Source organism: Carlito syrichta, unplaced genomic scaffold, assembly GCF_000164805.1.
Source record: "Carlito syrichta isolate Samal-C Ts95f unplaced genomic scaffold, Tarsius_syrichta-2.0.1 Scaffold304511, whole genome shotgun sequence".
NCBI classification, from domain to species: domain Eukaryota; kingdom Metazoa; phylum Chordata; class Mammalia; order Primates; family Tarsiidae; genus Carlito; species Carlito syrichta.
In genome coordinates, this window is record NW_007248607.1 from 233,628 (window position 1) to 261,587 (window position 27,960).

Consider the following 27,960-nt stretch of genomic DNA (forward strand, 5'->3'; position numbering starts at 1 on the left):
TGCTTTTCAGTCTTCCCACTGAGGATGATTTTCTCCCCTTTTTTCCCTCAAAATAGCACCCGCTCTGCTTCTCAGAAATAAAACGGTTCCCAACATTTCACTCATCTAGACGTTCTCAAGACTGGACCTGAGCAGACTTACGTTATGGCTGCTTCTGGAAGTGACTCTTCTCATGAACCAAAGCATCCACGGGATACGAGTTAAATGCGTCTTATGAACTCATCAGAAAATATCTATGCATAGTGGTTTACCTGGTACATTTTTAAACGTCTTTAAGACACCATTTTGATAGACAGGATTTGCTATTCACATCAATAATTAGCAATACCTCAGCATGAAAATCTGAGCTCATTTAGGGCCACCAGTCTATTAGAATGCTTAAATCCCTGGAAATAAAACACAGACACACAGATAGGTATAGTATTTAATCGAAATATATTTGTCTAATATCTACAAAGTGTGAACAATTGGTCTTAAGAAAGCAGACAAAAGGCACAAGATTAGTATTACTACAGAGAAGCAGTCATGCTATTGGATTTTATAAATGTCATTGGAGTGGCACAGTAAAAAATAAATTAAGCATTCAGCAAGAAATCAAATATTTCTTTTTTTTTTTCCCTTGCCTTCTATTTTGGTCACATCTTTGACCTCACTTGTAAAGGCTAAGGCCTGAAATTTAACTGAAACCATGGAATACTTATGCAGGCTGTACGTATGTTTTAATCACAGTGCTTTTCTTACAGAGTTTGTGTCAACCAGAGAGGTGCACTTAAGAAAGAAAAAAAAAAAAACATGGGAAATGATTTTCTCTTTCCCCAAATTAGATATAAGATTGAAGCTGTGGTTGTGCATGTTTATATATGCATGCGTGTGTGTTTAACTTCTAAAGCCCTTTTTCATCATAAAAGTAGTGAAGTTTCCATATGATTTGTTTTCTGATGTAAAAGCAGCAGCTTCTAAAAATGGATGACTAGTGCTCTGACTGCAAGAGAGGGCAGGAAACCCGGTGGGGCTTGGTTCTCGATGCTCCTGGTGGTGCTCCATATCCCGGAAGGCTCTGGCAGCTTCCTGCCCAGCTCCACACAGCGGGAAACGGCTGTTGATCTTCCTCGGATGTGGACCAACACAACACTGGGGTGGGGAGTGGGTGAGAATCACAATAATTCTGAAATGGTCGCCCCCACCCTCCACTAGGAATGAACCGCCTTCTATTGTGTGGACATCAACCGGGTCATGCCAGTTCACCATTTTGATGGGACCTGACCGAGTGAGACTACCTTTGTGAGTGTAAATCATTTCCGGCAAAGTGGAAAATAGAAAACCTCAAACCTGATTGATAGAAAGAAGCTCTCGATAACCCACTTCAACCTCGGTGAGTGCGGTATTGACCTCGTGTCCGCCATCAGCAGATGTGTACGTAGTGCCTGCGTGTGAACATATACTGTGTGTACACACACACGTGCCCCAGTGGCTCTTGGATAAATTCGTTTCTCTAGCAGAGTCTGGGGGTGCAGACTTCACAGTATGTAATTCCTCTCTCTGTGATCGTTTCTCGGATGCTCACACGAGGTCTCAGTGAACGCCAACAGAACCTTGATAGTCTGCCACTTTAATGCCTAAAAAACGGGGCTATTCCGGAAAGTTCTGCGCCGCCACCCGTCAGTGTGCCTTCCACAGGGGATTGACGTACACCCAGTCGTCGCCCTGTAAGAGAACAAGGGAGGCATTACACGGAGACCTCCCCCCAGGGGCAGCCGCGGTCCGTCCATGGAGCTGCCCTGTTCCTGACACATCATACCCACGCCAAGCTGGCGGTCTCACCACCCCTTCTCAGCCCAGATGATCTCACGATCTCATGATCTTGGCCTTTCAGGAGGGACTCCCATGCAATGAGCACAATTAAAGGGGAATTTTGCTAGTTTCCATCCAGGAAGATGACTTGGCAAAAAAGCACCTCGAGACAGTGAAACCAGAGAAAAGGAGGGTAGCTGGGAAAGAGGACAGGGGAAAGAAAAGGCGGGGGCGAACAGACCACCAGCCTGGAGGGGATGCCCGCCTAAAGGATTTCCAGCAGGCAGTGGCCACAAAGAACTCAACACACACACGAAACAACACCAGTCCAAAACCAAGAAAGAAAAAGGCAAGACACAACTGGTCTGTATGATCTGGTTTTGGACTAGAAGGTGACATGCTGAGTGGAAGCTGTCCTGATGTTGGGGTGACTTTTCTTCTTGGCATGTCCCCAAAGCTTCTGTTAGGAACACACTGGCTTTTCTTAATCCCAGGGGTAAGAACTGACGATGGATTTTTGTTGCTGTTTTATGTGTAACCTTCCACAAAAGCCAGGCAGACACTGTCTCAAGAGAGAAGGGACCCACCTCCCAGAAGGAGCCTTTGAGGATTTACCTCACCTGGGCAAGACCGGCAGTACACAGGGTCCCCACCCAGTGACCCGCAAAGGCGGAGTCTTCCTGTCCGAACCAAAATCCAACCTTGAAGTCTCCTTCAGTCCACAGCCCTTGGTTCCTGACTCAGGAGAATGCTGGTGGCTTCCTGCTCTGAACCAGGGGTCCACCTCCAGGTTACCATGTTGCCCTAACTCACTTCCCGGCCTACGTCTAGACAGAGGAACCCCTTCCCGTAGCAGAAGTCGGAGGTTAGCAGCGTGTGGGCCAGAGAAAGCCCACGAATACATTTCAGTCGGTTCCTGATATTTAAAATGCTTTGAATTCCTTGACACCATGCAAATATCAGATTTCTCATCAAAATCCAGATTTCTGGCTCCTGGTAAAGAATCCAATGATCAGCCGGGCTCGGTGGCTCAGCCTGTAATCCCACGCCTTGGGAGGCTGAGGTGAGTGGATTGCCTGAGCCCGCGGGTTCGAGTCCCGCCTAGGCAACTTGGCAAGACCTCGTCTCTACAATAAATCAAAAAATTCGCCGGGTGTGGTAGCACATGCCTGTAGTTCCAGCTACTCAGAAGGCTGAGGCGGAAGGATCGTCGGAGCCCAGCGGGTCGAGGCTGCGGTGGCCGGGAGCGGCCACTGCACTCCAGTCTGGGTGACAGAGTGAGACTCCAACTCAAAAAAAAAAAAAAAGAATCCGATGATCAGTCTCTGATCACCTGGAGGTGAGTGGGGCCCACCCGCTTGAGATATGGCCTCCCGCGTCTGCCCGGGTCTACACGGGCCTCTGCAGACAACTTCAAGAGTCTGCGGGCCTCAACTGGGCACATTATGCCTTGCCCAGCGGTGGGAGTCCCGTGGGCATTATTTTTGCCTTCCAGTGCCACCTTCCGGGGTGACAGCAGCAGCGTTTTAGGCATAGGACCCCGCTGGCCTTCGCCAGCATGTCTGTCCCTTGTGGCCCACAGCAGGCCAAGCTCTGAAAGGCGGTTCTCAATCCCGAGGGCTCAGCTCAGCCCCGCCAGTGTGGAGACAGGCTCGAGGCGCTTCCCAGCTCATCTGCTGCTAATGATAAAGCACTGGGGTCACGATGTGTTTTCCCAACTGGACAAAACAGTATCCAGACCTGCAATCCCGCTCCTTTCCCGCCCCCAAGGGAGTTGTCTCGCTCAGTTCTGCCCTCCAAGAGGTTTCAGAAAAAATGATCAAGAATTTTTTTTCTTTTTGGAGTTGGGGTCTCACTCTGTTGCCCAGGCTGGAGTGCAGCGGCAGGATCCCAGCTCACTGCAGCCTCAACCTCTTGGGCTCAGGCAATCCTTCCGCCTCGGCCTCCCAAGGAGCTGGGAGTACAGGACTACAAGCGCGAGCCACCACTCCCGGATAATTTTTTTTTATCGTGTGCAGTGACGGTCTCGCTGTGTTGCCCAGGCAGGAATCATGGATGTTGTCCAGAGAAACCGGCAGGAAGCTGGAGCCAGGGTTCCTTCTGGAGCCAGAGCCACGCCTGGCCCAGCCATCCTAGGACCTCCCCCACCCCCATCTGTCATTCAACCGACCGCGCGGTCATCTACCCTCTCGGGCCTAGTTCTCCCGGGCCCGGCCCGACGGCAGGTGGGAGTTACCTCCTGGAGGAAGTATTTGGGCTTCCACGGCGCGCGGAGTTTCTCCCGCTTCCGCTCCTCGGCCCGCTGCTTCTCCTCCAAGTGCCGCTTCTGCTCGGTGGCCGCGTCGATGTCCCCCAGCCGCAGGAATCGGGTCACCTCCCGCCACAGGTTCCTGGGAGGCATGGAGGAGAGGAGACCATGGACAGGGCCGGCCGGCGGGAGGACCGCGGGCCTGGGCAAGGGGGCCGGTGAGGCCTCTCCAAGGCAGCCGTCCCAGGTGCCTCCAGGGCCTGGAGAGCCAGGATTTGAACCCTGGGCTGCCTGGCTCCGCCTCTACACTCTTTCTGTTCCGCTTTTCCGAGCTGCAGGCCCTTCTAAGGGCCTGGAGTTTCTGGGGACCACATCTAATAACTGAAACAGGCAGTCTGCGATCACAGTAAGTCCCCTACCTCCGGACAAGTTCCGTTCTGAGAGCACGTTTCTAAGTCCAATGTGCCCCTAAGTCCAAGAGAGTCAGCCCAGGTACCCAGCTAACACGCTTGGCTATAGAGTACTGTCCTGTAATAGGTGCATAAAACTTTTCACACAAATAATGCATGAAAAACAGACACAAAAAATAGGCCTTTTTTTTTTTTGAGTTGGAGTCTCACTCCGTCGCTCAGACTGGAGTGCAGTGGCACACTCTCGGCCACCCCAGCATCGACCTGCTGGGCTCCCGTGATCCCTCCGCCTCCGCCTTCCAAGTAGCCAGAACTACAGGTGCGCACTACCACGCCCGGCTAATTTTTTGGTTTATTGTAGAGATGAAGGCTCGTCAAGTTGCCCAGGCTGGTCTCGAACCTGTGAGCTTAGGCAATCCTCTCACCTCAGCCTCCCAAAGCACGGGATTATAGGCGTGAACCACCGTGCCCAGCCAACATTTTAAATCTCATACTTCAGAACCTTGGAAACTACAGTGGTACCATTCAGCACAACAGCTGGCCTACAGGGACTGGCATTGCGTGAACAGGCAGGAGCAGTCACTGATGGTGGCGGGAGAGGAGGTGGGAGGTGGCAGAGTTGAAAGATCACCAGCAACAGGAGACGAGGACCAGCTGCAGTTTCACAACGTACGCCAGACACGTCTACTGTGAAACAACTCACATGACTGGACATGGGAACACACGTTCACATCTTTGAAAGTTCGCAACTCGAAGGTTCTTATGTAGGGGACTCACTGTACCACACACAACAACAGCAGAACATATAACAATTTCCTTATTTCTAAGCATTTTACATCTATACATGTATTTAATCCTCACAACAACCCAATTATATAAATATCATATTATCAGCTCCATTTGACAGGGGAGAAAACTTGAAGTCCACATAACATAAGACTTGCCTGAGGTCACCAAGCTGGCCAATGTGAACGATGCCTGTTTTTCCACAAGGGACCCCGGAATTAGGAGTCACAGACTGCACATGCATGCGTCTATGGTGTGGAATCTACCATCGCCCCCCACGTCTACACAAAGCCTCTTCCTTGCCTCACGCCCTCTTTGTAGAAGGCGGCCTACACCGGCTTGTGTTCCACACACAGCTTCCCCTGGGTCTTCCTGGGGACCCGCCCAGACCCACACACACTCTGTTCTGGAGAGAGAGGAAGGCAACCATGGTCATCAGGACGCCATCTCCCATGCACTTCCTCACATAAATTCATCAGGAAAAGCTGGGGTTTCACGCCAAAGGAACTAGTGAAATTCTCTGGTGGGGATGTCCTCCCGGCTTTGAGAAAACAGTACTTCTGCACCCAGGACCAAGGGAATGTCCGCCATTACATCCTGGGCCAAGAAGCACTTCTTTTTTCTTTTTTTTGAGTCGGAGTCTCACTCTGTCGCCCAGACTGGAGTGCAGTGGCCGCTCCCGGCCACCGCAGCCTCGACCTGCTGGGCTCCAGCGATCCTTCCGCCTCAGCCTTCCGAGTAGCTGGAATTACAGGCGTGAGCTACCACGCCTGGCTAGTTTTTTGATTTATTGTAGAGATGAGGTCTCGCTGCTCAGGCGGGTCTCGAACCCGCGGGCTCAGGCAATCCACTCACCTCAGCCTCCCAAAGTCATGGGATTACAGGCTGAGCCACCGAGCCCGGCAAGAAGCACTTCTATAGTGGGTGCCCTCAACTCTTTCCACAGAGAGGGTCTAGCGCAACAGGAAGCCTTGAGCATTGACATGACTGGGCCAAGGAAGGGAGACAGGGCTGCCCACAAAGTGGGGACAGCAAGCAGCACCTTCCAAGGAGGGTCAGATGCCAAAGGGAGACACAGACAAGGGCCGAGCTCTGGCTGCAAACTCCCTGCCCACCAGAGCTGCCCCGAATCCCACCGTACAGAGGCCCAAAGAGAGTGATGCTCTGGCCCCCGTTTTACAGCAAGAGAGACATCTGGAATTCAGATATAAAGTCAGGTCCGGCTGGCCTCACAGCCCCTTCTACTCTGCCTGGATACTCGACTTAAGAAGGACCGGCCAAAACAGGCCTGTGGGGTGAGGGAAGGAAGCAAGGAGGGGTGGGTGTCGGGTCAAGTTACAGTCCTTTTCGTCACCTACAACCTGGAGGAGGAGGAGCTGGGTTCCAGGATAGCCAGGGTTGGGGGGATTCCAGGGATTCAGATCCTCTGTTTTCATTTCATTTACACACACTGTTCCATCCCTGCTTTGTTTCCACTGAATAAGCACGATTTTTTTCACTTGGTTACAATCGCCTCCAGTAATAGTAAACCCTTCCATAGATTCATATGTAATTTCATTTTAACGCTACATCAAATTTCTAAAGAGCGTATGCTTTTAGATTAGAGCAGGGGTTGGCAAACATTTTCTGTAAACGGCCAGATAGCAAACGTTTTAGGCTCTGCAGACCATATGGTCTTGGTTGCAACTACTCTGCTGTTGTAGCAGGAAGGCGGCCATAAACCATATGTAAATGAATGACCGTGGCTGCATTCCAATAAAACTTTATTTACAAAATCAGCCACAGGCTGGATGTGTGGCCCATGGGCCATGGTGTGCTGATGTCGTGGATTAAAAAATTAAAAATGGGCTGGGCTAGGTGGCTCAGCCTGCAATCTCAGCACTTTGGGAGGCCGAGGTGAGTGGATTGCCTGAGCTCAGGGGTTTGAGACCAGCTGGGCAACTTGGTGAGACCTCTTCTATACAATAAATTAAAAAACCAGTTGGGCATGGTGGTGCATGCCTGTGGTTCTGGCTGCTTGGAAGGCTGAGGCGGAAGGATCACCTGAGCCCAGCAGGTCAAGGCTGTGGTGGCCGTGAGCATGCCACTGCCCTCCAGCCTGGGCGACAGAGTAAGACTCTGACTCAAAGAAAAATAAAAATCGGAGTATTTCAAGAAGAGTCTGCTCCTACACCTACATAAACATCACACAAAGTGACTGTATTATGTACTCACACCATCGATAGACACACTGATTGAACAGATACTTCATCATGTACTTAACCGTTTTCCAAATATTAGACAGTCGGGTAATGTCTCCTTTTCGTTGTTGTTTTTGTTTAGTTTTCTTTTAAAAAAAAATTCTTTTGTTTAAAATTTTTTCTGGCTGGGCACAGTGGCTCACACCTGTAATCCCAGCACTTTGGGAGGCTGAGAAGAGAGGACTGCCTGAGCCCAGGGTTCGAGACCAGCCTGGGCAACTTGGCAAGAAAATAAATTTTCAAAATTAGCTGGGAATGGTGGCATATGCCTACAGTTTCAGCTATTTGGAAGGCTGAGGCAGAAGGATCGCCTAAGCCCAGCAGGTCGAGGCTACAGTGGCTGTGAGCAGCCACTGGACTCCAGCTGGGACAACAGTGAGACTGTAACTCAAAAAAATAAAAATAAAATCTTTTCTGAACTTAAGAACGTTCCCTGAGAAAAAATTCTCAGAAGCACAGAAGCAGAATGCAAGATTAAAGTGAGTTCGTGAGTTCAAAGCAACTGATCCAGGCAGCTAAACTGCACACCCTCCTACTGGAAGAGAATGTCAATTTCACTACATCTCCGCCAGCACTGAATTTTTAATAACGTTGCTAATCTGGTAGAAAAAAATAATCCTATCTCATGCCTCCGTGTGCAGTTCTTACCTTATGATGAGCAATTCTTCGTATCTACCTCTGCAGTCAAGCATCAGATCAGCTGAGTTGACATTTTTAAGACCCGCAGTACAAGTCTGCTGTAGATTACCCTCACCCCCACCCCATAACTGCAGAATGACTCGACTAAAAGCCACAAGCATCTCCTCCTACGTGACACGCGGCAGAAAACTCAAATTATCTAGAGAGGCCGGAGGAACGTGATTCCTGGCCCGGGTCCACAAGCTGAGCTTCCCAGGGCTTCCTCTCTGTCCCCCAAGTCAAGTGCTGCGAACAGCCAAGCTGGGGAGCAACACACAGCTGGGTCCTCACCTGGATTCCATGGGCCCCTGCTTCTCAAGGGGCCTGATCTTCTTAGGACACACTGGCAACGTGGTCGTGTCGATGACTTTGGTTTCTCCATTGCTGTACGTGAACTCCAAGGTCCCGTTCCACTCCCCGTGGGCTTTGCAAACAATGGTGTTGGTTGGGTTGTGTTTCACTTCTGCTGTGACTCTGAATTAACAAGGCAGGTGAACACACTTTGCAAGACGATCAAAACAGAGACTTCGAAAGGTACGCTCATCTTTAGAGACATTTTTTATGTGGGGGTGGAAGGGATTGTTTTTGCAGTTTTGCTCAAAGACTAGCTCTTAAAATATGACCTAACCATATCTAGCCTTGAGCAAAAAAAGGTGGCATCGGGGAAAAAACTGGTGAAACTAAATAGTCTGGATAGTTAAGAGCCATATAGCAAGGTTAATTTTTTTGTTAGTTGCTATTTGTTTAATTGTCTTTTCTTTATTTCAATAGTTTTGGCGGGTACACAGTGTTTTTGGTTACATGGTTACACTGTATAGTGGCACAGGAGTCAGGGCTTTAAGTGTACCCACCACCCCCATCTGTGCACACAGTGTTAATTTTGTAGCTTTGATAAAACACACAATGGTTATATGTTATATGTTATCACTGGAATGGAAATCAAGCAGTTCCCTAAGAGCAGAACAAAATATACTCTCTCTTCCCCAAAACAGAAGGCAATAGTGTTATATATTTTAACCCCCAGAAGAGTGTAAGAGTTCAGGGAGAGTTTTTCAATGCTTGAACAAGGCCAATTCCACATGGGGTCTGACGTGGCTGTTCACCATCCCCACAGAGGTCACACTGGAAGAGGAGGGACACGTCCACCCCGGTGGCCACATGCTCCCTGAACGAGGCATCGCGGCCTCACATCCATCCCTTCCCAACCACAGCAGGGACTCCGCGGGATGACCTTCGTCCTGCCTTTCCAAGGAGATCTGGGCCCTGTCTTCCACCTGCCTCACCAGGGATGCCCCGGGTCCTACTTCCATCTCCCTCCCACCTCTGAGCTCAGAGCCCCGCAGCGAGAGCAGGGGCAGCGAGAGCAGGGACACCTGGGCCCCCGGCAGCCACGTGGAAAGCGCGGCTCCTCCCCTCCTTAGGGCCAGCTCTGGCCGCGTCTAGTTTTCAAACACAGGCTTGGAAGCTTCCCTCCCCGGGCTTGAAAACAGCCACAGTTCCCAGGTGGTGAGGCAGAGACTCCTGGGCAGGAATGAGGCGTCTTCTGGGTACACACGGTTGCAGGGTGCTAGTGACATGCTGGCAAATACAACAACAGGCTTTGGCAGGCGGGGCGGAGGGGGAATGTGGGTGTGGAGACCCGATCTGTATTATTTGCCAATTTCTGTGGTGCCCCGCATGGCTGATTTCAACTACCCACGTGGTATCTCTTGAACATGGGGCTGGGGAGACACGCACACCAGTCAGCTCCTGCCAGCTGGCTGGGCTGGCTCCCCAAGGGCGCCCATGTGTCCGGCCACCCACAACCTCACACCAACGCCCTGTAGAGCAATGCTTGCCAGGACAAAGGGCAAAGGTGGACGCTTGCTTCCTCAGCAGATCTGCTCTGAGAGAGGACTTTTTATAACTGGGGCAATAAAAATAGTTCTGTGCCTCCTCAAACAGCGGACCCCTCCCCTTCTGCGCCTTGGCCGTGGGCTTCCTCAGGGAAGGAAATGTCCCCATTCGTGATCTCGGGATAGTGGCCAACTCCATGTGAAATGGCAGCTGTCTGGCAATGCCTGAGTTCACGGATAGGGTCACTTCAGAGCGGGGAAGCCAGCTGTGGCTTCAGAAGGGAGAGTTGAGGCCAGGCTCGGTGGCTCAGCCTGTCATCCCAGCACTTTGGGAGGCCGAGGCGAGTGGGTTGCCTGAGCCCGCTGGTTTGAGACCAGCCCAGGCAACTTGGTGAGACCTCGTCTCTAGAAAAAAATAAAAAATAGCCGGGCATGGTAGCGTGCATCTGTAGTTCCAGGCTACTTGGAAGGCTGAGGCGGAAGGATCACCGGAGCCCAGCAGGTCGAGGCTGCGGTGGCCATGAGCATGCCTCTGCACTCCAGCCTGGGCGAAGGAGTGAGACTTCAACTCAGAAAAAAGAAAAAAAGGAGAGTTGATTGTCACAAACAGAAGTGCCTTTCATTCTCTGGGGTGTGTTCTGCAAATGCGCCACCGAAGACTTCACCTGAAGTTTAGAGTGGGGTGGACTCTACAAAATTGCCCTGTACGATGGGGAAAGGCGCGTCTCTTTTTATTTTTTGAGTTGGAGTCTCACTCTCTGTCTCCCAGACTGGAATACAGTAGCTCACTCACGGCTCACCACAGCCTTGACCTCCTGGGCTCAGGCCATCCTCCCACCCCAGCCTCTGGAGTAGCTAGGCCTACAGGCATGCACCCACCATGTCTGGCTAATTTTTTGATTTTTTTTATAGAGACGAGGTCTCACCATGTTGCCCTGGCTGGTCTCGAACAACTGAGCTCAAGCTCTCCTCCCTCGGCCTCCTAAAGTGCAGGGATTCCAGGTGTGAGCCACCATGCCCAGCTAATTTTTGCATCTTCTGTCGAGATACAGTCTCACGGTGTTGTTTAGACTGGTCTCAAACCCCTGAGCGCACGCAGTCCTCCCGCCTCGGCCTCCCAGTGTGTTGGGATTACAGGCGTGAGCCGCCCTGCCAGGCCGAGGCATTTCTTTCGCAAAAGCCCTGTGAGCAACTTGATCTTGCTTGACTTTCAGCTTATCCCTGCTAATGGAGAAGCAAACGCAGGGCGTGGTGACGAGACAAAGCCCTTGGGCCGCGCCAGCCGGCTCCTACCTGTGCACCTTCCCTCCGTAGAAAGGCTTCGTGTGGAAGATCACGGTGGCCGAGTACCCCGTCTTGGCACAGCTGATGTTGACTTTTCCTCCGAGCTCCACCCAGGGGATGGTGAGTATGGACCGTGCGTAGGCACTGGGCAGGGTGAAGACGTACTCCTCTCCGTGCTCCAGGAGCCTCAGCACACCTCGGGGGGGAAGCAGGGAACGTTAGGAGGCAGATGCGGGAAGGGCTCCGGGATCCGAAGAAGTAAAGAGGAGAAACACCACCCGTCTCCCGCGTCCGCGGCCGTCAGCGGCTCGTTCGCCGGCACTGAGAATGCAGCGGGGAACAAGACAGACCCGCTTTCTGCCCTCGGGGAGCAGAAGAGAAAGGTGGGCATGCGTCGCCCCACGAACGCAAAATTGCCACCACGGTAAAGGCGGCCAGGTGAGGCGCCCGGTGCCATGGGGGCCTCCGACAAGAGGAACTGACCTGGGAGGGGAAGGCTTCCTTGAGGAAGGGGAGCTTGAATGCGGTAAGAGTTGAGAAAGTGAACAGCGGACGGAGGAGTGTTCCAGGCAGGGACAACGCGTGTGCAAAGGCCCTGGGGTGGAAGAGCCTGGCGAGGCTTAGAAAAGGGCCCACGTGCTGAAGGGAGGTGGTATGTGCAGGTGTGGGGGATGACCAGGTTGGCAGGGGCCAGACCTTGTCTTTCGAGCTTCTAGAATGCCTGTTAAAAAGTTCTGCCCCGCCGGGCTCAGTGGCTCAGCCTGTAATCCCGTGTCTTTGGGAGGCTGAGGTGAGTGGACTGCCTGAGCCCGTGGGATCGAGACCCGCCTGGGCAGCAAGACCTCATCTCTACAGTAAATAAAAAAATCAGCCAGGCGTGGTAGCGCATGCCTGTAGTTCCACCTACTCGGAAGGCTGAGGCGGAAGGATCACCGGAGCCCAGCAGGTCGAGGCTGTGGTGGCCGGGAGCGGCCACTGCACTCCAGTCTGGGCGACAGAGTGAGACTCCAACTCCAAAAAAAAAAAAAAGTTCTGCCCATATCCTGAGAGCTAGCCACAGTGCTTCTCATGAAGTTAGAGAAACTGCTGTACGTGTATCTGTGTATGGGGGGGGAAGACATCTGCCAAGAGTGGGATCAGGTGTTTTCCGAGGACTGGAGGGGTCTTAATCCTCTTGATGCAATGCAGAATTCGGTGGGTTTCTGGTTTTTAGGGAGAAGGGCCAACTTTCCTCCAAGACCACCCCAGCAGCCTATGCGCTCCCAGGGCTTCTGTCCAACCCGTGTACAGAGCCCTGAGAACCGGTGCCACAGCTCTCTGGGATGGATTCCCACCAGACGCCTCTCAGCTTCCCAAGCGGCCTCCTGGCCTGGGCTCCCGGGTGACAGGCTCTGGGGGCCACACCCCAGGTCACCCAGGCCTCGCCCTTGCCAAGGGCACTCTGGGCCTCAGGAGGGCGGAGGATCAGAGGTGGCTTGTGACGGCCCCTCCCTGGGTCCCGGGTCCTCGACCGGGAAGAGTGGGATCCTGGCTCCCATGGGCGAGCACCTCTGGCTGCCAGACATCCCTGGGGGCACCACGATCTCCTCCTGCCTCGCAATTACCCAACACGGCAATCGTTGTTATCATCTGATGACAAGGACGAGGAATTAGAAACTCAGCGTGGTTAAGTAATCCTGCTGGTCAGTCCTGCCAAGCACCTAAGCAGAGAGAGCCAGGATTTGCCTAGGAGGCAGCAGGGAGTGGGGGAGAGGAGAGAAGGGGACAGGGGGTGGGGGCTCAAGGAGGGAGGGACAGAGACAGAGAAACAGAGATTCTTTCAGAGCAGATGATCTTGCCAGGGGAGTCTGAAGAGTCATGGGCTTCATTTGCACAGAGGAGTCATGACCGCCCTTAGACTCTAAAGTCAATACTGCCAGGAGGGGTGGCTGGAAAAATTCCAGCACTTTGCGAGGCAGAGGTGAAAGGACTGCCTGAGCTCAGGAGTTCGAGACCAACATGGCGAGACCTCGTCTCTACAATAACACCAAAAAATAAGCCAGGCGTGGTGGCACACGCCTATAATTCCAGTTACTTGGAAGGCTGAGGCGGTAGGATCACCTGAGCCCAGCGGGTTGAGGCTGCGGTGGCCGAGAGTGCAAGACTCTGACTCAATAAAATAAAAAATAAAAAAATAAAGAATGTCCAGGACGCCTTCAACTATTGTTCAATTTGCCCTTGGGAATTCCTTTAATTGCCCATGAGCTACAGCACCTAGAACACACTAGGCTTGTCCAAACAAGCAAAAGCACCCTCAGCTAAGTCCACTCAAGTCAGTTCTTCCAGCCCAGGTCACAAACAGCTGGTTCTAATGTAAACCCAAGGTGACATGCGGGCACAGGTTGAGAGGTCTCGATCCCTCCTCCGCACATGTGGGCATGTGCAGGTATGGAGACACCCAGGAGACACAGATCTGTGGGCTGCCCACACCCACATGGCAGGACAGGAGGGCAGATGTCCTTGTGGTATTGGAGCACTTCCTCTCTGGCCAGGAGTCTCAATGAATACACACAATGCAGACACACAAACAGTCAAGTCCACTGACGCAAAGACACTGAACACCAGAACAGCTTCGCCATTCGTCCCTGCTCCAACTCGCCAGAGCTCTCTTGACTGAGTCAACCCATCTTCCTCCAAGCCCAGCCCCAGGCCACTTCGTGTTTTCCCCCGACACTTGTCCCTCCTCCAGCACCTCAGAGAAGGCAACTGCCCTGGAGGACCCGAGGCCCCGCGGGTCCCATCCATGCGCTTAAGGGAAGATCGTGATGTTTGTGAGGAGAATTAGACGTCTGTGCTCCCATGCTGCTAGCTTCCGAGCAGGACTCTTGGAGAACGGCCATGTCTGACATGGTTTTCTGTTTCAAAGCCCACTTCATATCCGACTTGCTTGAACTGGGTCACTTGAGAAGACAGCAAGCAGGTGGGAAATTGCAGCCAATGCCAAACACAGACAAGCGTTGGTTCTCCCTGGCCAGCAGTCAGAAGGGTTTGTAGAAAAGAGAGGTCACCTCGGATGTCCCTCCTCTCTCCCCGAGTTTTACCTCCCAAGCCCCCCAGTTCCGGTGATGGCCATATCCTCACAGACACAGACCCTGTGGCAGCTGGGAGTGACCCCCCAATCCCCGTAGAGAAGACTGCCCATCAGCTTGCCTCAAGGCCCCGAGAAGAGGGTCCACCCTGCCCCCTGCAGTGCTAACAGACTACAGACGGTCCCCAACCGACAGTGGTTGACTTACAATTCTCTGACCTTACATGGGTGCCAAAGCAACAGTGTTCCACAGACACTGTTCTTGGTCTTTTCTCAGGCTAGCGAGATGCGATGTGACACTCTCGTAATACTGGGCAGCCACGCGATTGTCATCGTTGGGATGACATTGTCATCGTTGGGACGCAAGCATTGTGTGGAAATGTGATCCCCAAAGCTGAAGGTGGGGTCTGGTGGGAGGTTTTTAGGTCACAGGGACGGATTCCTCATGAATGATGTGGTGCCAGTCTCACCACATCATTCATGATGAGTGGGTTCTCGCTGCCTTTGTTTGTCCAGATCACCGGAGAGCTGATTGCTGAAAAGAGCCTGGCACTTCCTGGCTGTCTCTTGTTTCCTCTCTCGCCATGTGATCTCTGTACACGCCAGCTCCCTTTTACCTTCCTCCCTGAAGCCCTCACCAGAAGCAGATGCCAGTGTCACGCTCCTTGTACAGCCTGCAGAACCGTGAGCCAAATAAGCCTTTCTTTACAAATTCTTCAGCCTCTGGTATTCCTTTATAGCTACACAAGCGAACTAAGACACAACCCATCCTCTCCAGTGTGCTGTGTTGCCAGAGAGCTTTGCCCAACTGTAGGCTAATGCAAGTGTCTGAGCACATTTAAGGTAGGCTGGGCGTATTAAATACATTTTCTTTTTTTGTTTGTTTGTTTTTTGGTTTTTGGTTTTTTTTTTTTTTTTTTTTGAGTTGGAGTCTCACTCTGTTACCCAGACTGGAGTGCAGTGGCCACTCCCAGCCACCGCAGCCTCAACCTGCTGGGTTCCGGCGATCCTTCCGCCTCAGCCTTCCGAGTAGCTGGAACTACACATTTTCAACTTAGGATATTTTCAACTCAGGATGGGCTCATTGGGGCGTACTCCCTTGTAAGCCAAAAAACATCTGTATTGGTAGTAAAATCCTTCCAGATGGCCAGTGTGCCGCCCTGGCACCACAACCTCAACCCTGATGTCTACTGGGACTGCCACCCACTCACACGTCCAGCCAGCAGCCTCTGCAGACCAGAATACACACAGCCATGAACTCAGGTGGCTGGTTTTCCCAGTCTCATTCACAAATACAAGCTTGGTAAGATAGGATCCTATAGGTGGGATTTTCTTTACAACTCTTTTACGTGGAGAATAGCCTACAATTATTACATTATTTGGGTTTTTTGAGTTGGAGTCTCACCCCGTCACCCAGGCTGGAGTGCAGTGGCATGCTCACAGTCACCCCAGCGTTGACCTGCTGGGCTCCAGCAATCCTTCTGCCTCAGCCTTCCAAGTAGCTAAAACCACAGGTGTGTGCTAATTTTTTTTTTTTTTTAATTGTAGAGACAAGGTCTGGCCAAGCTGCCCAGGCTGTTCTCAAACCCATGGGCTCAGGCAATCCCCTCACCTCGGCCTCCCAAAGTGCTGGGATTACAGGCTTGAGCCACCACGCCCGGCCCCCACAATTATTTTTAAAGACTTGGATGAAATCTCAGAGGATCATTCCAAGTCCTCCGTCACTAGCCTAGTGATCTTAACTTCCCTCTGCCTCAGTTTCCTCATCTGTGGCACATGGATAATGGTGTCTGTACCTCACAGGGCTGTGGCGAATCTTCTCCGGAAGGAGGTCCTAAAACTCAGCGGACCCCACCACCACCTGGCACACCTGCCAGAATGCTGGAGGCTTTACCACCTAGTCACTCTTCAATCTGTCGTGAGGTCCTCTCCAGGGGGAATTCTTCATAACGGTGTTGCCACCGAGCAATGAAGAGAAAACCACAAGGTCTGGATTACGCGTGTGGGGATGGAAGAGGTGGGAGAAGATTTTTTTTTTTTTAATGTAATGGTGTGCATAAGAGACAGCATCCTACTCCCATTATCTTTAGAGAAATCTCTCCCAAGCCAAGGTGAAATTTCTCTCATTTCCCAAGGAAGTCAATGAGCCCCCGGGTTACACTGATTTATTTGAAGGCTCTGGCAAGATCACATTCCCTTGGCTCTTTTCTGAAAATCCACAAATGTGGACCCATCCGTTAAGTCACCTGTGATTATGCCTTCTTAGTACTAACTCTTTTATTCGGGGTTACATTAAAAAAAAAAAAATCTATCCCTCAGATGAATAAAAGAGTGTATTAAAATTCAACTTACAAATGGGATCACAAATAAAAGCGACTTCTTCATTTGGCCCAAGAGCTGAGAGAAGCTGAAAAATGTCAAATAATCAATCCCTCCATGCACGGCCGGTCCTCCCGCAGGGAGATGCTCACTTAAAATTTCACAAATTGATTTACCAATTAACAGCAGGCGAAGCATTAAGATTTTCAAACTGATAGATTTAAAATAATTTCGTGTCCAATCTCCATCTGAGGAACCAAAATATTCCACTAGGACATCAACCCTAGAAGGTACAGGATGGCAGAAAGTGACTCTGGGGAGTATTTCTGCAGAGACAAGTGACATCTGCATGCTAAGCCCTGTGGCAACGATTCGCTTCTGTCACTAGGGCCAACTGCCTTCTCCCACAGACTCAATTCAGGGGCTGGGTCATTTACTGGGCACAGACTCTGGCGTTTCACGGGACAGGGGTTGCAAAATTCAGGTGAACACACCTCCGCTCCCAGCGGTGGGGATGGGTGGGGTGAGCCGAACGGCCCTGGCTTTCCAGGGACTTGAGCTTCAGGCTGATCAAACAGGGTTGGCTTTCCCGTCACAGCAGCAGACACGGGGTGGGAGTGGGGACAGTCTCTGAGTGGCAACCCAAGTGAATTCAGGGCATAGTGAGGCACTTCATAACAGCATTTTATCACAGTCAAATATGCCACAGCCTGAAGGCAGTAATTTAAGAGAAAAGCCCATGTACCTCCAATCACAATTTCAGGTGGGCCCAACTACAGTCTCATTTTTAAAAATAAGTGGATGGAAAAAGTGTTATTTCAAACCTCATCGGCAAATTTACGGAATATGCAGAGAATATGTAAGGAAAAGAAAAACATCCCACTTCCCACCTTCTTCCACTCAAAGGAGCTCTGAGTACAAGAACCAGAACCTTCTGCTTTGAAGTCATGGGATTCTTAGGAATATTCTGTGTGAAAAATAAGATCACGGGTGACAGAGAGCACATTTAATGAACACGAAAGATACGTGGCTTCTGAAAGCACTTCGGCCAACCTAAGGCCTCACGAGAATGAGCCAGTGGCCTCCTGGCCCCACTGAGGCCCGTCCCCAGCAGAACCCCAGATCGGGGCTAGGAAGGACTCTGCCCAGGAGAGGCCATCCAGTCTTTCTCTGGAACCTTCTTTCTGAGCTCAGCACTCTACTGAGACGTTCAAAGCAGGATCTTCAAGCAGGTAGAAGTGAGAGCAGCCCATTCTGATTCTGCTCCAGGGATGGCTCTGCCTGAAAGCCTCAGGACAGGGTGTCCTGTGGCTTCTCACCCACAATGTCAGGCAGCCTAAGCTAGACAAACTGGACGCAAGACCCCTGCCTGCCCATTGGGAATGGGGAGCCAAGGTCCTGAGACCTTCCAGGCCTGCCCTGAGGAGACACAGACCCTCAACAACTGCCAACAATACCAGAAAGTAACGACGCCATAGCCGGGCATGGTGGTGCGTGCCTGTCGCTCCAGCTACTTGGAAGGCTGAGGCGAAGGATGACCCGAGCCCAGCGAGTCGAGGCTGCAGTGGCCGTGAGCGTGCCACTGCATTCCAGCCTGGGCGACAGAGTGAGACTCCGACTCAAAAAAAAGAAAGACAGTAACAATGCCAGTTGAGTGCAGGGGAAGCAGGGCTCAAAGACTCCATCACTCTCTCAAGCGCAGCTGCAGAGGCAGAGAAAGGAGGCCGTGTGTGTGCTGGGCTGAGGGGGAGCCTTAAGCAGTGAGGCTTGAGCACAAGGGCTGGAGACAGCAGGCGGAGGCAGGACGGACTAGGGGGCAGAGACGCAGAGGGACAGGGGAGATGTGCCCATTGCTGGTGCTGGGAAGGGAGGAGGAAGGATCCTGACGGTCAGGGAGAGGCCAAGTTTCTCTGACTAAAGAATTCCCTGCACCAGGTGACCCCAGCCCTCGGGGCTACCGGTCCATAGTCTGTTAGGGACCGTGCCGCACAGCAGGAGGTGAGTGGCAAGTCGGGCTGTCAGATCAGAGGCGGCATTAGATTCTCATAGGAGCGCGAATCCTGTTGTGAACCTTGCACGCGCGGGATCCAGGCTGCGCACTCCTTATGAGAATCCAGTGGCTGATGTTCCCAGCCGCCGCCCACCCACCATCCATGGAAAACTCGTCTTCCCAGAAACGGGCTCCTGATGCCAAAAAGGTTGGGCACCACTGCCCTACCCCACTAAACGTGAATTTGCAAATCTTGACCCTTAGGGAAAATTCCTAGATATTTCTCGAACAGCAAGAACCTCTGCCTGGGGGCCCACAATCTGGGCGGCATCCGACCTGTGCTCCATCCGACCTGTGCTCCCGCGTCCTGACAAGGGGCCACCCTCGCTTCTGCTGACTGCGGGGACGTCCCCAGAAAGGAGGGTGGATCGACATTTGCTAGGTGCCAGAAAATGCATTTGGCTGCTCAAAAGGCTTTAAGTTCACCGAGCACTTCTTCCAACTCATAATAATATAAGCAGCTTTAAACTCTGTGTGTGCATTGGAGGGAAAAGGAGAAATAAGAAACCACTGTCTCTGCTTCTACCCCTACACTGGGCCCTCCCAATTCCCACGTTCCAGGCTCTTCTTTACTCAGCAGCCGCAGTGATGCTGCCCAAACCGCGTTCACTCTCTGGGGACTCCCGTTGCCCTCAGAGTAAAAGCCCAGAGTCCTCCCGGGGTCTCCAGACCACATCCACGGTCTGGCCTGTCCCCTCTGGCCTTGTCTCCCCTACTAGCCTCTTGCATGCTCTTCTGCAGCCACAGAGGCCCCTTGCTGTCCTAAGAACACCCCAGCCACATGGGCCTGCCCCAGGGCCTTTGCACTTGCTGGTCTTTTGACCTGGAACACCGCTCCATCGGCCGCCCACCTGTCTGACTCCCTCACCTGCTTCAGACCTTTCCACAAATGCCCCGTTCCTGGGTGAGGTCCACCTGCAGCCTCCCCGCCCCCTTCCCGCGCCCTAGCCTCCTTCCCACTTCGTCTCTGAGTGCCAAGCATCCTCCATCACACTGCATGGACCTCGTCTTCTGTCTGACCCGCCTGCTGGAGCGTGGGCTCTCGAGGGCAGGATCCGTGTGACGTGACCTCCCCCACATCAAGGAGGGTACCGATCACGTCACAGAACCATGAATGAATGGAGAATGGATGGGCAGCCGAGCGGGGCGATCGGAGCCGCCACTGATATAAACAAGGAGGGAGACGCATTCAAAGCAGCATCTGTAGGAGAAGGGAGGAAGCGCCGTGCGTGTGGGTCACGGGAAGAACTGAAGGTGTGAACTGCCTTCTCTAGCAAGCACACATACTTCTTTCTTTTCCTTTTTTTTTTTGAGTTGGAGTCTCACCCCGTCGCCCAGACCGGAGGGCCGTGGCACGCTCACCGCCACCGCAGCCTCGACCTGCTGGGCTCCGGCGATCCTTCCGCCTCGGCCTTCCGAGTAGCTGAAGCCACGCCCGACTAATTTTTTGATGTATGTAGAGATGAGGTCTCACCAAGTTGCTCAGGGGTCTCGAACCCCTGGGCTCAGGTAATCCTCTCGCCTTGGCCTCCCAAAGAAGCACAGAGATTTCATCTTCAAAATATGTATGACGTGGGGACTCTAGGAGCAGTCATAAAGTTAAACAGAACGAGATGAGTCTCCCAAATACCAGTTTTTGTTTGTTTTTAAAACAGGGAAAGACTTTTGCCAGCACAAACCTCAAGGCACGAGGCAGGCCGCTAGCAACCTACAAACACGCACAGTCCCAGGTACCGCAAGATTAAGCTTAATGTCGCTTCCGCTTCTTACAAACAAAGCCAAGTACACAAGTCAACGCAAACACAAGCCTCTCCTCACCCCAGGGGAGGCCTCAGCAACCTGCCCCCTGCTTTTCACGGTAAAAACTACCCAAGAACCCTACCCAAGACACACCTGTTGGGAGCTGCCACGTGGCTTGAACCGCACAGTGCCACGTGGACAGCCCATGCCACCGGAATCCCTCCGGAAGAAGGCAGAGTTCAGGAGACAAAGCTGTCACCAGGGTCAGAAAGGAAGCCTGGGAGGGGACACCCCATCTCCTTCTTCTGGCCCTGCCCCTCTGGAGCACCCTTGAATCAAGTTTGTTTTCTCGGCTTCAGCAAGACGGTCTCACCAGCCCTGGCTGCGGCCGGTAGGGGCCCTCGACCCTCCCTGGCCAGTCTCCCCCAGCTGGACCCCCAGCTGTGGCTCACCCCTGCCCCTCTTCCGGTCCTTGTGACTTCAAGGGACGCCCTGAACCTTCTCAGATTCCGGCTTCTCAGGCACTGGTCAGAGATGAGCTGATGAGAGACGGCCCCTGGCTCCAGGAGACTCCCAGCACTGGCCGGCCTCCCTCCTCCCGGGCCTGTGGAGAGGCCCCGACGGGTGCTGGGAGGCGCGCCCGTGACGGTGGACCACTTGCTTCGCAGGCTCATCTGGGAAGCGAGGGCGGCCGGGCGCATCAGAGCTTAGCTGAGCATTCTGAACAACTGAGCCCTTCCGAAACGGACCCTGACAGGGAAGCCTCCGGCAAGCAGGCGAGGGCGGACAGAGACGCTCAGGCTGGAGAGGGCTTGGAGGAACAGAAGCCTCGTACTCACTCCCTTTACCCTCCCGGCCTGAGCCCCTCGAAGGCTGAGCCCCGCGACTCCCTACGGCGCGGCTGGCAGCCCTGGGGCACAGGATGGACAAACTCTCATTTAGCCGCAAGAGTCCACGGTCTTGTCGTCAGGGAAGAGAGGCCACTTCCGACATCCCTCTCACCTTTTCAACCAGAAGCCACACACATCGGTCATGCACTGGGGTTTTTCTGATGGAAAAAAGCCGGGCTGGGTGGCTCAGCCTGTCATCCCGCGCCTTTGGGAGGCTGAGATGAGTGGATTGCCTGAGCCCGCGGGTTCGAGACCCGCCTGGGCAGCGAGACCTCATCTCTACAATAAATCAAAAAATCAGCCGGGCGTGGTAGCGTGCGCCTGTAATTCCGGCTACTCGGAAGGCCGAGGCGGAAGGATCGCCGGAGCCCGGCAGGTCGAGGCTGCGGTGGCCGGGAGCGGCCACTGCACTCCAGTCTGGGCGACAGAGTGAGACTCCAACTCAAAAAAAAAAGAAAAATGGTTGCGGCCAGGGGTGGCGGCTCACGCCTATAATGCCAGCACTTTGGGAGGTCGGAGGATCACCTGAGGCCGGAGTTTGAGGCCAGTCAGGGCAGTATAGCAAGACCTGGTCTCTACTCAAAATCGAAAAAATGAGCCAAGTAGGTGTGGTGGCACGCGCCTGCCTCAGGGCCTCTGCTCTTTTTGCCTGGAACACCCTCCATAAGCCAGCCAAAAAAAAAAAAAGCAAGAGAGAAAAAGAAAAATGGCTGCAATACTATACGCTCCCAACAGAGAGCCTACGAGGAAATAATATTCATTCGTGATGAGGCTTATTCAAAGAGGAATGTGTCCATCTCTTCCCCGCATGTACGACCCACCCCATCCACATTCTGGAGAAGGTCTGAGACTGAGTGGCCCAAGGTTATCGTGGTGACAGCTGAGTTCCTGACTGGCCTCCTTCACAAACGGATGAAACTCCTCTGGGTGACCTTCTTGATCCTGACTGATCCTCGAGAGCAAGGTAAGACAAGTGTAGCACCAGCCAGGCAGTTCCTGGGTTGCGCACGGAAGAGCCCCGAGAAGGCCTGGCACTGACGCTGTGCATCTGTGGACGTTCTGGAGCCACCGTCTTGCCAGGGCACGGAGGACAACCTTTTGGGGGGTACAGCCAACAGCCCAGAGACAGAACCCAGACGTGCACCCCCAAGAGTGGGCTTCTCCCCCTGAGTTGGACCACTGCCCCCAACAACAAGGCAGGAAGCGCTGTGGTTACGCTCCCCAACTCCTCTCTTTCCATTCTCTGTTGGATTTCTTCCAGACTTTTCCCTAGCGCCACTCCAACCACTGTCAAGGTCACCAGTGACCTCCATGGTCCAAAATCCAATGGTCAATTCTCAGCTCTCACCTTCTGGAACTAACCGGCATTCCTGGGCGGGCGCCTCAGCCCTTCTTCTCCTGGCTGGCAGGGAACACTTTCTCCGTCCTGTCTCCTTCTCTGCCACCCTGCAGCCTCCTTGGACCTCTAGAGGCTGAAAGGCTGCAGGGATCAGTGCTCACGTAGAAATCTCGTTAGTCTCAAGGCCTTAGATGAAGAGTTTTTACGTCCACCAGGACCTCCCGATTACCTCCAGCCTGTATACACAACCGCTAACCCAACCACTCTGCTTGGCCATCTAATCCATAACACAATCACACCGAGTCCCCAGGCTCACCCTCTAAAGAAGTCCCCTCCCACAGTTGTCCGTCTCCTCATCTCAGGGAATGGCTGGTCCATCCTCCTCGGCACTCAGGTCAAAACCTTGGTGATGCTTCCTCTCACACCCGTTGTCCCATCCAAAGGCAAATCCTCGTGTGCTCTGGGCTTCAGAAAACATCCAGACTCCTCCTACTCTCACCTCCTCTGCCGTCTCCACCTGGTCCCAGCCCCTGCATCTCCTGCCAGGATTATTCTGGAACTTCCATGCTGGTCTGCTTGCTTCTACTGTTGACCCCCTCTCAGGGACTATCTTCAACACATATGCAATCGTGGTGGACCACAGGTCAGAGCCTGGTCCTATCCTCAGCGTAAGAGCCAACGTCCAAAGCAATGGCCCACGAGGCCCTATGTGACCCGGTTACTGTCACCTCTCTAACTGCCCCCCTCACCCCCTTCACCCTGCTCCAGCCACACAGGCTTTCTGTCCTCACCACCATGCCAGGACCATCCTGCCTCCAGGCTGCTGGGTATACTCTTCCCTGACCCTCTACAAGGCTCGCCCCTCATGAAATGTCACCTTCTCAGTGAGGTCTCTCCACCAGCCAGCTCAACTTCGCAGCGCTCTCCCCTGTACTCCCCAGGCCCCATCCCCGTTGTTGTTGTTGTTGTTGTTGTTTCAAGTCAGGATATCATGCTTTCACCCAGGCTGGAGGGCAGTGGCACGATCACAGCTCACTGCAGCCTCAAACTCCTGGGCTCAAGCGATCCTCCCACCTCAGCCTCCCAAGTAGCTGGAACTACAAGTGTGTGCCACTACACCTGGCTAATTCATTTTATTTTGTTTTTGTAGAGACGAGGCCTCACTATGTTGCCCAGGCTGGTCTCAGACTTCTGGGCTCAAGCAATCCTCCCCCTGACCTCGGCCTCCCAAAGTGCTGGGATTACAGGCATGAGCCACCATACCCAGACTTAATATTTCCAGTTTCCTTTTTTGGTAGAGATGGGAGTATCACTATGTTGCAGGCTGGTCTCAAACTCCCAGCCTCAAGCAATCCTCCCTCCTTGGCCTCCCAAAGTGCTGGGATTACAGGCATGAGCCACCATGCCCAGCCCCTCCCCTGCTTTATTTTTTTCTACAACATTTATACTCCAACATACCACATCACTGATCTAATTTCCCCACTAGGTAGAAATAGAATAGAAGCTTCATAAAAATTAATCTTTTTGATTTTTTTTTTTTTACTCTAGTATTCAAGTCTCCTAAGACAATGTTTCACATTTATAGGTGCTCAATAAAAATGTGTGGAATAGATGAAAGGTGCTCCTGTCTCATGGGGTTTTGGAAGGGCTTCCAAGCAGCCAAGTAATCCCTAAAACCGAAAGCCAAATTTTGTGCTGGATTTCTTTCTTTCTTTCTTTCTTTTCTGAGAAGAGTCACAGCCTCAGCATCTCAAAGAGATTCATGACTCAAAAAAACTAGAGAACCACTAACACAGACGCTTGAATTTAACAAGGATTATTATAGGTTTCTTCAAACAATGAATAAACTTCATTCACAGCTATTTGCTAACATAGAAACGTGTAATCCACCAGTGGCAGTGAGTTCTTGTTTCGGAATTTCTAGCAAAGAGTCAAGAGATTTGCCTTGGGAATTTTTATGAGCACGTTCTGAACAGGCAGCACTGTTATGCTCACTGTCTGTGAGCCAGAACGCCGGTGAGAATGAATAAAAATGTGTTTTCACAGATTTGGAGCCAACTCTCAAATCCGTGCAAAGCTGAAAGAAAAAAGTATACATAAGGCGCACACACATGAATAGCACGGGACGACCCAGGTGGGTGGCTGTCAGGCTAAAAGTCCCTCATCTTGGTCCCACTGGGAAATCACCAGACCTGGTCCCAACAAAACCCATCCATCCCTCTTTCCCACCCCAATTCCAAAACAAGTTTTGTTGTATTGTTTCGGGTTTGTTTTTGTCTATTTGTTTCCTTTGAGACATGGTCTCCTTCTGCCACCCGGGCTGGAGTGCAGTGGCATGATCATCGCTCACTGCAGGCTTGAACTCCTGGGCTCAAGTGATCCTCCCACCTCAGCCTCCTGAGTAGCTGGGACTACAGGCAGGCACCACCACGCCCAGCTAATTTTTTGAATTTTTTTGCAGAGACAAGGTTTCGCAATGTTGCCCAGCGTGGTCTCGAACTCCCGGGCTCAGGCGATCCTTCTGTCTCGGCCTCCCAAAGCGCTGGGATTACAGGCCTGAGCCACCATGCCCAGCCCCAAAACGAATCAAAAACGCAAACCTCCACACACAAAATGATCGATCATCTATCAAGTACATAAACATCAATGCGTAAGAACCAAATTCCGACATACTACGTGGCTTACCTTCTCCTATCATAGAAACCCCCACGGACATGCCCATGAACTTGCTTTTGGTCCATACGTGAGTGTTGACACACAGTCTCTTCTCCTTGCACTCGCAGTAGAAGCAGGAGATGGGCGGGTGATGGGACACTTGCTCAGCCACAAACCTTAGCTTGTAGCTTTGGGAAGGGTCGTCGGCCATCGAGTCCTCATGACAGGCGGGAGACGGGGGAGCAGTCCTCTTGGGCTTGACCCTGTCCTTGGGGACTTCCCAGGAGCAGTGAAACGTCTCACCGATGATGGGGTTGTAGGGCTTCTTGGCCAAAGCCCCCCTGCGGCCCTCGTGGAAGGCTGTGAGGTAATACTCCACGAAGCAAATGACCCTCTCCTCCGGCGTGGCGGCAGCGGTCACGGCCAACAGCAGGTCCGGGTGCGCCATAAAATCTGCGTACATCTCCAGCAAGGATCGCTTCTCCAGGATGAATGTGGGAAGCACCACCTGCATCGAAGCACACAGGGTTAGACAGGAATCCCCGTGAACTCACAGAAAAGCCGGGAGGACAAATTCAGGGCTGTAGCCACCGTCGTGCAAGCTCACAACAACTCAAGCCAGGGAACCGCTTCTCCTGACTTATGCACAAATGAGAAACTGGGAGAAGCAATCACAAAATTAGAAGAGGCCATCGCTGACAGCCCAGCTTTGTAGACCAGACGGTTCCGAGGGACCTTCTTCTGTGCTGACTTGGGATAACACAGCGGTTTCTGTCTCTACCTGCACTTCATGGCTCTCCTAACACACAGCCTCTGTTACTCAGGGATGTGAACACAGCAGCTTCGAAGGGCTTCACCCCATTCCTCTTGTCATTAGGTAGGGCCAAGGGGGATAGACTCAGTGTGTCACCACAAACATGGATCCTGGGGTTTGTTAGTGCCACTTCAAAGGGGGTCCAAGCAGACCAGGACCCACCACCACCAACAAGAGTGTCCACTGAGGGATCTCGTTAGGAGAATGGTGCTTAGGCCGGGTGTGGTGGCTCACGCCTGTAATCCCAGTGCTTTGAGAGGCAGAGGCAGGAGGACTGCTTGAGCACAGGAGTTCGAGACCAGCTAAAGCAACAAAGCAAAACCTCTTCTCTACAAAAAAATACTTAAAAATAGACAAGCATGGTGGTGTACGCCTATAGTTCCAGCTACTTGGGAGGCTGAGGCAGAAGGACCATCTGAGCCCAGGAAGCTGAGGCTGCAGTGAGCCATGATTGTGCTACTCCAGCTTGGGAAACAGGGTAAGACTCCAACTCAAAAAAAAAAAAAGAATAGCATATAAACACCACCATGATCAAGTGATCAAGGCTACAAGGTAGGACTGTGGAAAAGGCCCAGCCCAGGGCTCCAACGGGTAGGCAATCAGCAAGCAAGTGTCCACAGAGCTGCCACGGAGAAGAGGGGCCGTGGCAATTCCATCTGTGGAGGTTGGTCCAAGGCTGGGCCATAAGAAATCGATGAAGGTGATGCTTAACATACAGAATCTTCTGGTAAAGGCCTGGAATAGGGGCACCCATAGGTTTGTTAAGCAGAAACCCAGATAACTCTGCCAGGGATGGGACAGAGACTCCCCCTGGATCCAACGTGGCTCCATACCCCAAGTGCTTACAACCCAAGGATGGGGTCACTTAAACAAGTGAAGGACATTCTGAACCTGGAAACTCATTACTACTACTAAAACAACTACTGCTATTTGCAGGAGACAGAGTCCACCACTCACTATCCTAGAGTAATCTTAAAATAGCTTAGTTATGCCGGGCTTGGTGGCTCAGCCTGTAATCCCGCACCTTTGGGATGCTGAGGTGAGTGGATTGCCTGAGCCCGTGGGTTCGAGACCCGCCTGGGCAGGCGAGACCTCATCTCTACAATAAATCAAAAAAATGAGCCGGGCATGGTAGCGCACGCCTGTAGTTCCAGCTACTTGGAAGGCTGAGGCAGAAGGATCGCCGGAGTCCAGCAGGTCGAGGCTGTGGTGGCCGGAATGGCCACCGCACTCCAGTCTGGGCGACAGTGAGACTCCAACTCAAAAAACAAAAATAGCTTAGTTATGGCATATTAGTAATCCACTCATTCAGTTTCAAGACACAGCTGGCTTTTACCCGAAGCATCTTCTGGTGCTCCTCACCCCTACCTTTTACCTGAAGCATCTCATGGTGTCCTCACAGCTGGCTTTAGCCTAGAGCATCTTATGGCATCTTCACCCCCTAGCTTTAACTCGAACCATCTCGTGGTGTACTCACAGCTAGCTTTAACCAGGCATCTCATGGCTGGTTAAATCTAAGGGTGTCCTCACACCCTTAGATTTAACCCGAGGCATCTTATGGTGTCCTCAAGCTGGCTTTATCCCAAAGCATCTCCTGGTGCTCCTCACAGTTGGCTTTAACCTGGGGCATCTCCTGGTGTTCCTTCCGATGTGGATTCACAGGATTTTGAAGCTGGAAGGCTGGCCCACATCTGCTGGCTCTTCCTTGGCACTTGCAACTTGAGGCAGGGACGTCATGCCAGCTTCAAGCAAGTTGACCAAGGTCATGTGGCTGGCTTAGGCTTCCCACTTACACGACTGTGTCCTCCCTTCAT

At 52.4% G+C, this 27,960-nt stretch overlaps 1 protein-coding gene across 1 annotated transcript; it reads right to left on the reverse strand.

The window, feature by feature from the left end:
- Positions 1-416: 416 nt before the first annotated feature.
- Positions 417-27,960, reverse strand: LOC103262459 (oxysterol-binding protein-related protein 10-like). Its single transcript, XM_021713371.1, has 7 exons — positions 27,940-27,960; positions 26,696-26,881; positions 25,363-25,840; positions 11,282-11,468; positions 8,445-8,627; positions 4,028-4,181; positions 417-1,704 (listed from the first exon to the last, which is right to left on the reverse strand). The coding sequence occupies exons 1-7, from the start codon at positions 27,958-27,960 to the stop codon at positions 1,660-1,662; spliced, it is 1,254 nt and encodes a 417-aa protein (XP_021569046.1). The 3' UTR covers positions 417-1,659.

Coding starts and splice junctions, on each gene's coding strand:
- LOC103262459 (XM_021713371.1), bottom strand. CDS start 27,960: ATGAAGGGAGGACACAGTCGT. Junction 25,841..26,695: donor CTTTTCCACAGTCCTACCTT/GTAGCCTTGATC, acceptor GCTTCGATGCAG/GTGGTGCTTCCCACATTCAT. Junction 4,182..8,444: donor CAGGGGCCCATGGAATCCAG/GTGAGGACCCAG, acceptor CATGCCTCCCAG/GAACCTGTGGCGGGAGGTGA.